The sequence below is a fragment of the Megascapheus bottae genome, chromosome 29 (genome assembly GCF_031878675.1).
Source record: "Megascapheus bottae isolate mThoBot1 chromosome 29, mThoBot2.hap1, whole genome shotgun sequence".
Classification (NCBI taxonomy): domain Eukaryota; kingdom Metazoa; phylum Chordata; class Mammalia; order Rodentia; family Geomyidae; genus Megascapheus; species Megascapheus bottae.
The window spans coordinates 7,072,537-7,082,836 of NC_143537.1; the positions used below are offsets into that span (position 1 = coordinate 7,072,537).

At 42.0% G+C, this 10,300-nt stretch overlaps 1 protein-coding gene across 1 annotated transcript; it reads left to right on the plus strand.

Moving 5' to 3' along the window:
• The first annotated feature begins 371 nt into the window (after positions 1-371).
• Med7 (mediator complex subunit 7) lies at positions 372-4,314 on the plus strand. The gene is made up of 2 exons (XM_090320872.1): positions 372-391; positions 3,340-4,314. The coding sequence occupies exon 2, from the start codon at positions 3,388-3,390 to the stop codon at positions 4,087-4,089; it is 702 nt and encodes a 233-aa protein (XP_090176998.1). The 5' UTR covers positions 372-391; positions 3,340-3,387; the 3' UTR covers positions 4,090-4,314.
• Positions 4,315-10,300: the final 5,986 nt, after the last annotated feature.

The following is a 10,300-nucleotide window of genomic DNA, read 5'->3' on the forward strand; positions in this document are numbered from 1 at the left end:
GGCCTAGTGGTAAAGTGCTTGCCTAATATGCGGGACACTCAGGTTTGATTCCTCAGTACCATAGGCATAGAAAAAGCCGGAAGTGGTCCTATGGCTCAGGTCGCAGAGCACTAGTCTTGAGGAAAAAGCCCGAGGACAGTGCCCAGGCCCTGAGTTCAAGCCCCAGGACTGGAAAAAAAAGAGAAAAATTATACCTGGAAAAAAAAAAGTTTCTGTAGTAGGTCTTCATCTCTACAGCAAAATTAACCAATTTCATTTTAACTCTAGAATTAGGGTGAAGTTGAGGACAAACGCTCCCTCTCCTGTCAATGGCCTTGAGTAATGGTGACCTGGGCGACAGTCATCCTGAAGGAAGACCAGAAACCTGGGCTATCTCATTTCAAAGTACCAGGTCAGTATCAGTGGTCATGTTTTGGTAACAGTGTTGTGGTTATACAAAATTTTTCTTGTTGTTCAGAGAGGTATTTATTTGGTTAGAAGAATGTCACCAATTCAAAATAGTTCTCACCAAGTTATTTTAACCAAAGTCTCCGATTGTTCATGTGGTTTTCTGTGTGGGGTGTCTGTGTCTCTGTGTGTGCTTGCTTTACATTTGTGTCCATTTAGTTATGAGGGACAAATGTTGGAGAAATTTGGAGGGCACGTTCATTTTCTACAGGGTAGGGAGACACATTTAGCAGCCTAACCAAAAAAACATCTAATTATTTTGTATGGTTTAGTAGGGTCTTCTGATTGTTGTCTCATTAAGTCGAGATAAAGATGTTGGCCAGGACTGACAGCCCTGGGCTCTCCTCCAAGATTGGGTGGTTGGCAGAATTCATTGTTGCTTGAAACTGCCTGTGACTAGTGCCTTCTGTTATTATCATCATTGTCATAATTGTACAGTGGGGTTACATTGTGATGTTTCTGTAATATACAGATATATTAAGTGCTTAAATTAAATTTACCCTGTCTTATTCTTCTGTAATCCTTGTTAAACAGGTTTTTTTTCTTTTTTTGGGGGGGGGGGTGGCTGGGTCATGGGGCTTGAATTCTGCCAGGGCACTGTCCTTGAGCTCTTCTGCTCAAGGTTATCAATCACCCTACCCTTGAGCCAAGCCCCACTCCCTGTTTTTCTAGAGGTTCATTGGATATAAGAGTTTGAGGTCCTTTTGTGCCCGGGCTGGCTTTGAACCGTGATCCTCAGATCTCAGCCTCCTGAGTAGCTAGGATTACTGGCGAGAGCCAGGGGTACCTAGCTGGATTGATTATCTTGAAGATAGGGTCTTTTGGTTTGTGTCTGGGTCGGCCTGGACTGTAATGTTCTGTTTCTTTTTGGAATGACAGGCTGTGGTACTCAGCCACTGGTTGAGGTGAAATCTCTTGGACATTTAAGAACAAGGTGGCCTTGATCCCTTGATTACAGGCTTGAGCCATCATGCTTGGCTTGTAATACTTCATACATGGAATCTTGGCTTCATGATGAAAGAATTATTTCCTGCTCTTCTTTCTGTTCAAGTTCTGTTGCATTAAACATCTTTGCATATATCTTAGTGTACATATACTGGTCTTTTTACATGGTTTCTGGAAGTATAATTGTAGTTAAAGAATATCAGCATTTAGGAGCTGGAAGTGTGGCCTAGTGGTTAAAGTGCTTGCCTAGCATGCATGAAGACCCAGGTTTGATTCCTTGGTACCACATACATAGCGAAAAGCTGGAAGTGGTGCTGAGGCTCAGGTGGTTGAGCTCAATCCTTGAGAAAGTCCAAGGACAGTGCTCAGGCCCTGAGCTCAAGCCCAGGACTGGCAAAAAAAGAAAGAAAAATAAGAATCTCAGCATGTAACAGTTGGCTCTATTATCTTGGGTTCCATTAGACAAGCACCAAGAGAATTATGCAGTGGTCTTCATGGTGGTGCTGGCTGGAGGAGCTCTTTACTTCAGAGGCCTTTCTCTTAGATCCATGGCTAAGAGCATCTGCTTCTGAAATTGGATGCACACTGAATAAACAGATGTGCCCTCTAGAGTGGAGTCCATGAAACGCACATGGAGGCACACCAGCATGTGTTTGAATAGAGGACGAGAGACAGCAGTGAATATTGAGGCAGGACAAATTGACATAGGGAATAAACATGAACACTGGTGTCAGGAAAACAAAATGGGAGTATGGTGAGAAGGAAGAAAAAGCTACAGAGAGCCAGGCCTTGGTGGCTCATACCTGTAATCTTAGCTACTCAGGAGGCTGAGATCTGAGGATCGCAGTTCAAAGCTATCCTGGGCAGAAATTGGTCTGTGAAATTATCTCTGGTTAACCCCCAGAAAACCAGAAGTGGAGCATTGACTCAAAGTGGTAGACAGCTAGCCTTAAACAAAAGAGCTCAGACAGTGCACAGGCCCTGAGTTCAAGCCCCATGACTAACAAAAGAAAAAGAAAAAAAAAATAAAAACTAAGGTGAATATAGAAAAATACCCTTTGGATTTGGTGAGCTTCTGATGAGTAGTTTTGATGGAATGGGAGGGTATGGAAGGCAGATTGGAGAGTGGCAAAAATGAGCATAGAAAATGCTGGTAAGGGAATAAATGTGCGGTGGGGTGGGGTGGGGTGGTCACGATAACTCATGTTGTTCATGATTATGCTCCCTTGACTGTCAGCTGCATCCCAGGTCCCACTGAGGCTTGGGGATACAGGATGGGTTTGTACTGCAAGCTCAAAGCCACAAATTCCAAGTGTAGTACGGTTGCCAGTAGGTTACTTGCCCTGCCTGTGCCTCTCCTACAGTTAGTCTAAAAGGGCTCTCTGCAGTCTTTTCATTGGATGATATACCTACCTACATTGAGATATAGTAAGGATGGGTTATTGTGGCCATAGAAGTTATCGGGCTTGAATTGGGGTTTGAAATTTATGTGGAGAGGATGTAAAAAAGGTAATGTGTCCATATAAAACTAGATTTCACTATGATTCTGAATTGGGTCATCATTTCTGAAAGAAATGGGTAAGACCAAGAATCTAAAATTTAACGGTGTTCATTTTATCAGAATACTTACAGATAAATTCACTGAGAAATCTGTAATAGGAAGCAAAACAAAACAAAAACAAACCCACCTCAAAAAATAAATCAGGATTGCAATTAAAAACATTGTGATATAGCATGTGTCATTTGGTTGTAGAAAATAGAAAAGGACAGAACGGGGTTTTCTTTGCCGGTGAAAAGATGGAATGTGTTTTAATGCTGTGTTAAGAAGACAAGGGGAAAAAGATGTATGGTTCATTTTTCATGAAACCTTTCTCTGTTGTAACTGGGGGTCAAATTGTCAGGAGAGAGGAATACTCTGTAGTCACTAATTGTGGGTTTGTTTTCCAGCTCCGCTCTGAATCTTGGTGTGTTTCTGTAGTTTGTTGATTTTCCACGATGGGTGAACCCCAGCAAGTGAGTGCACTTCCGCCTCCCCCAATGCAGTACATCAAGGAGTACACGGATGAAAATATTCAGGAAGGCTTAGCTCCTAAGCCGCCGCCACCAATTAAAGACAGCTATATGATGTTTGGCAACCAGTTCCAGTGTGACGATCTCATCATCCGCCCTCTGGAAAGTCAGGGCATTGAACGGCTTCATCCTATGCAGTTTGATCACAAAAAGGAACTGAGAAAACTCAATATGTCCATCCTTATTAACTTCTTGGACCTTCTAGACATCTTGATAAGGAGCCCTGGGAGCATAAAGCGAGAAGAGAAACTAGAGGATCTAAAGCTGCTTTTTGTACACGTGCATCACCTTATAAACGAATACCGACCCCATCAAGCACGAGAGACCTTAAGAGTCATGATGGAGGTCCAGAAACGGCAACGGCTTGAGACAGCCGAGAGGTTTCAGAAGCACCTGGAACGTGTTATTGAGATGATTCAGAATTGCTTGGCTTCTTTGCCCGATGATCTGCCCCATTCGGAAGCAGGAATGAGAGTAAAAACTGAAGCAATGGATGTTGATGACAGCAACAACTGTACTGGACAGAGTGAGCAACAAAGAGAGAGCTCAGGACAGAGGAGGGACCAGATCATTGAGAAAGACGCGGCCTTGTGTGCCTTGATTGATGAGATGAATGAAAGGCCGTGAAGGGGTTTTGGTCTTCTTTTGGACAGTCTTAAAAGAGATGTGTAACTGAAAGTATAAAGGGATTTTTGTAACTTTCTAATTAAGAGATGGTATAGGTTATATTGTACTGTAAAATGAGCATAGATGAGTGAGCATATCTATGTTAAAAGTAGTCACTTTGGAAGCAAATTTACTGTTGTGTGGGAGAGTCCTATTTTTGGAGTTGCAATAAAAGTTTGAGACTGTTACCATTGAAAGAAAGTAAATTTGTTGTTTGCTTTTAGAATGCCAAAGAATGTCAAGCTGAACACATAATTGTGAACTCCTTTGACTTGTTAAAATTTTTGTGACGTGTTGAGAGAGGAACCCAGTAGAATTTTATTTTTTATCTAAATAATCCTTGTAACTCATATCTCAACCTTCTCTTAACTGAGGCCAGTGGTTCTCAAAATGTGGTCCTGGACCTATAGCATTAGTATTGTCTGAGGAATTGATAGAAAAGAATGTTTTTGCCATGTTCTCGTAGCACACGTCTGTAATCCTAGCTACTCAGGAGGCTGAGATTTATGGATTGTGGTTCAAAGACAGCCCAAGTAGGAAAGTCCATGAGACTCCTTATCTCCAATTAAACCAGAAAACTGAAGGTAGAGCTGTGGCTTACAGTGGTAGAGCGCTACAATCCTGAACCAAAAAGATCAGAGGCAGCACCCAGGTTCTGAGTTTCAGCCCCACAACCACTCTCCCTCCACCTCCCAATTTTTTCCCCTTTTTTCTGGCTTTACCCCAGACCTTCTGAACTAGAATCTTTAGAGGTAGCATCCAAGAATCAATGATAGAGGAAATGATACTTCACAGATGTCCACTTTAAATTCTTCCCTTAGGCCCTGGTTTCTCGGAAGGGGTTTGCTTTACTCTAGATCTCATTGATTATGGAGCTGAGAAAGTTCAGTTTAAAACGGCTTTAGGCCTGGTCTTGGAGAAATGCATACCCTTTCCCCTCACAGATCTTGCAGGCGCAGTCTTTGGGTAAGCAGGCTCTTTGCAAACAGGTTGCTTGTGACCAGGTCTTTTTCTGGTATGTGTTTAGACCTTTGGATAACAGAGTACATGACCGGGGTCCTTTAATCTTAAGCTGAACCAAGAAGTACCCCTTCCTTCCATTGAGCAGCTCTCCTAAGAAAATTTTTCATCCTTTACTCATAACCTTGTGGAGGGAGTTGAGCTGAGATAGAAAACGAGTGTCAAGCTTAAAACCTTTGCACGTGAGAAAGTCATTTAACATGATTGAATCACAGTGGTTATTTTAAGTGGATAAGTGGCAGGATGGGTTGCAGGGTAAAAATGCCAGGGGCGTCTTTCCTTTTGAATTCTGGAGGATCTGATCTCTGGTAGTGAGCGAAACCTGACATTTCTTAGAGCATTCTGATTTAAACTCAGTGCTCCCCATGGAATGAAAAAGCATTCATGGTCTGGAAAGTTGTCACGCATTTAAAGGCTTACATCTGATCTTTATTTGAAAGTGTCACAAAGAAACCCACTATTTTGTACACTTCAAATGCACTAATAGACGAAGAAAAAGGCCTTTCAGTTTTGTAAGGATTAAAATACACCTGCTTGTAATGAAATATTCTCCAAAGTAAAACATCTGGAAGAATCACCACAGTCATTCTCGAAATTACCATTGGGAAAACTGAATAGGTCAGTTTTCATCTTGGGGACTGGAGTTCTGACACGAGTTCTAAAGAGTGCAGTGATTCTGTGTGGTGGTTGAAAAAAAAAATACTGAATTACTGCTTGATAGGTGGCAAAAAGCCTTACCTGAATTAGTTGAAGCTGAAAGATGAATTTGTCAGAAAGGATGTGGATATGTTACAGGACTGGAGAACAGATTGTTCAACCAAACTGAGGTCAGAAAGACTCCATGCCTTGTTAGTGGGCCCCCTGAGGTCCTTTTATCTTTCCTCTCTTTAGAGACCAATTTTAGGTAACGTAGAGTTGGTGGCTGCTGTTCCTAAGTGTTGGAAATAGATCAAGTGGAAAATGCATTTGATTCATCCGATCTGTCAAGCATCGTAGCTTAGCTATCCTACCTTGGTCTATGTCCAGTAGCCTTCGGGGAGGCATTGGAAAAGGGATCCATCATTGCTTGTCTGAAAAAAGATCAAAATTGGAAATACCACTTGTTTCTACTGAATGCTTACCACTTTTTCAATTCTATCTTCAAGGTGACAGGTTGTAGGTCAGACCATTTAAGTCATCAGCTGTGTGTATCTGTGCCTACCACTGGCTGGAGGTTACCTCTCAAACTCAAACTGAAAAACAAGAAAGAGATGAAAGACTAATTAACCAGCTGAGCAGGAGGAATTTGGGGATTGTATACCTCATTTTAACTGGGTTGATGGACTTGAGAGCTGAATCCTGTAAGAGACTAATGTCTGTGGCCCATCTCACAGAGGAAGGAAGGTGCTAGACTAACACTACAGAACGCATCCCCAACAAATTTAGCACATCTGTCCACTGTATTCAGTTGTCTCTATGCTTGACACTGGATGGTTGATGTACTGAGTGTGTGGAGAAACACGTTTTCACCTGTTAACGTGTTTTTGAAGATGATGTCTACATAGATAGAGAATGCTATGCTTCAGAGAAAATTGTTCTGGTCCCTGGGGGGGCGGGGGTCACTGTCAACATCAAGTACAAATATTGCATGAGGAAAAAAGATGGCATAATTTAGATGAATAAGGCTAGATGGTTACAATCTTGAAGGAAGAGGCAGAACTAGAGAAGCAAATAGAAGGATTTATCTGAGACTTAGAAAGCCAAGAAGTTCTGTGACTTACCCAAGGCCATACAACTAGTGAGTGGATGAATTGGAACAAAAAGTAAGCCTTTTTTGTTTTGCACCTGAGCACTCAAGCTCCAGTCTTAACCAAGAATGGAGTTCTAGTTCATGTTGTGAATAAAAGTCATGCAGGTAGTGAAGTCCAACAGCAAAGTCCAGAATTTTAGCAATATAGACTCAGTGTGTTTTCACTGCATGCTGTGGGCCAAAGGAGGGTTAGACTTGCACATGAAAATTATGGGTTCCCTTTAAAATCGTTAAGGCTCTGTGTTGTTGGTTTGGACTTTCTTATCTTCAGGGGGTTTTGTGCTTAGCTCAGATATTCTTAAAACCCTTTCTGTTGTTATTGGACTTGAACTCAGGTACTGGGTGCTGTCCCTGAGCTCTTCTACTCAAGACTAGTACAATACCGCTTTGAGACACAACTCCACTTCCAGTTTTCTGGTGGCTAATTGTAGATAAGAGTTTTAGGAACTTTCCTGTCTGGGCTGGCTTTGAACTGCAATGCTCAGCTCTCAGAATCCTGAATAGCTAGGATTACACTCTGAGAGTCAGCAGCCCCCAGATTCAAAGCCCTTCTTATAAGGAAGTCTTCCAGTTTATGGTTTCCTGTAGATCAGGAATGGGGATGTTTTTCCTGGATTCTCCTTCATCTTCCCCATCTCTGATCAGAACTCTTTGTAAATCTAGTTAGTGGTAAATATTTTAGGCACTGAGTGTGGTGCAGTCTCTTGCAGCCACTCAGCCCTTATGGCTCAGGATTAATAGTAGAAAATGGCTAAACAAATGTTAGCATTGTATCCCAGTACAGCTGAGTGTATGGACACTAAAATTTGAATTGCAGTAATTGAAATTTGAATGTCAGTAATTTTCAATCTTTGCGAAACATGCTTTGGTTTTCTTTGATCATTTAGAAATCATATCTGTGGGAACATAAAATCAACAGCAGACTGGCTTTGGCTTGTAGGCTATGATCTAGGTAGATGGCTTCTAGACCCTGTGTTAGCACAAAGATTAAGATATATACCACACAAGTAAAAGTGATAGGCTTAGCCTGGTGTGGTGGCTCACACCTGTAATCCCAGCTACTCTGAGGCTGAGATCTGAGGATTGTGGTTCAAAGCCAGCCCCAGCACTAAAGACCATGAGACTCTTTTCTCCAATTAATCACTAGAAAATGGGATATACACACATCCAAAAAAAGTGATAGGCTTGTTCTAAGAATCATAAGATATCATAGCTGCAAAGTACTTATCACATTTTGGGAAAGGGTACTTGTAAGATTATCAAGCATTAGCTAGTGTCTGCCCTGCTCTCTTTTAAAGTTTTATTTATTTTGTGCTAGTTCTGAGGCTAGAAATCAGGGCCAGGGCACATCTCTGAGCTTTTTTTTGTCCAAAGCTAGCACTCTACCCACTGGAACCACTGCTCACTTCTGATTTTTGGGTGGTTTATTGGAGTCTCATGGACTTTCCTGGCCAGCCTAGCTTCAAGGTATAATCCTCAGATCTCAGTTTTCTGAGTAGGCAGGGTTACAGGCATGAGCCACCAGCAGCCAGCTTTATTTTAATTGAGAACTATATGCATTTATGGGGTACAATGATGCTCTGATACAAGTATTCCAAGTTTTGTTTTTTATTTTTTTTTCTGATGAAACATCACTTTCATGTAGTGTTAAAGGCATCTTCAAGTCACAGTGCAGTGATGATACCAGTAGGTGGCACTCTTATCTCAAGTTTAAGAAGCTTTAATCAGGAGCCTCAAAGGAAGAATCCAGAGACACTTCTACTGACACCTTAACTTATGGTACCAACAGAGACCCAGTTGGCTGTCTATTGTTGGAAAGCGCTCAGAATGCAACTGGGTGTGGTGGTACATTCCTGTAATCCTAGCATTATGGACACTGAGGCTGGAAGATCAGGAGTTCCAACCCCACCTGGACTATGTAGCAAATTCCAAGCCAGTTCTCTATGTAGGGGAATCTCCAAGACAAACAAACAGAAACAAAAACCCAACAATGAAAACGCTCGAAATGCCAGTCTGAGCTCACGCTATCCACCTGGGCCGCCTTCATCTGTCAAGTCACATCTGTGGCCCAGGAAAACCATTTCCCTAACTCTGATCATTGTAGTACTCACCTGTGTGTGTAATGCTGAGAACGGGGGAGACCCACCCTAATTCCTTCTGAAACTCTCGTTTCCCTAAGCAACATAGTCTGGTCTCAGACCCAGAATCCTCTGTGCAGACACACGTGATCTGAGAGGAGGGTGGGAGGTATTCTAGAGAGATTTAAGTAGGGGAGCCTGGGGCTCTGAGGCAAATAATCAGTTGCTAACAGAAACAAAGCAGAATTGGTACTACAGAAAGTATAGGCTGTAAAGATAGGGAAATATTATGGATAAGCATTTGACAACTTAGAGAAATGACAAATATTGCTTTAAAAGAATAGGACAAGGGCAGAGATTATGGCCTAGTGGTAGAGTGCTTGCCTCGAATTCACGAAGCCCTGGGTTCCATTCCTCAGCACCACATACACAGGAAAAGCCAAAGTGGTGCCGTGTCTCAAGTGGTAATGCACTAGCTTTGAGAAACTCAAGGACAGGACCCAGGCTTGAATTCAAGCCCCAGAACTGGCAAAACAACAAAAAAAGGACAAAAATGACTAAATGACTAGTTCTTTAAGAATGAAAATGGAAAATGGATTAGAAATCATCTTCTCATAAAGAAAACTTCAAGTCGGGCCGGGAGTTTGGCCTAGTGGTTAAAGTGCTTGCCTAGCATGCATGAAGACCCGGGTTCGATTCCTCGGTACCACATACATAGAAAAAAGCCGGAAGTGGTGCTGAGGCTCAAGTGGTAGAGCTCCAGCCTTGAGAAAGTCCAAGGACGGTGCTCAGGTCCTGAGCTCAAGTCCAGGACTGGCAAAAAAAAAAAAAAAAAAAAAAAGAAAACTTCAAGTTTAACTCCATTGGCAAGTCTGCCAACCATTGCCAGAAAGGACATACACGCACACACACTAAAAACTGATCTTAAGCAGGATTATTTTTTCAGAGAAGAGAAAAACAGGACCAGTTCCTTTTATGAAACTAATTGACACAAAATATTAAGCAACCCAGTAATGGGTAGAACATGAAAAGGTAATATATATATATATATATATATATATATATATATATATATATATATATATATATATTTTTTTTTTTTTGCCAGTCCTGGGCTTGTACTCAGGGCCTGAGCACTGTCCTTGGGTTTTCTAAAGGCTAGAACTCTACCACCTGAGCCTCAGCACCACTTCCAGCTTTTTTCTATGTATGTGGTACTGAGGAATCGAACCAGGGTCTTCGTGCACTCTAGGCAAGCACTCTACCACTAGGCCAAACTCCCGGC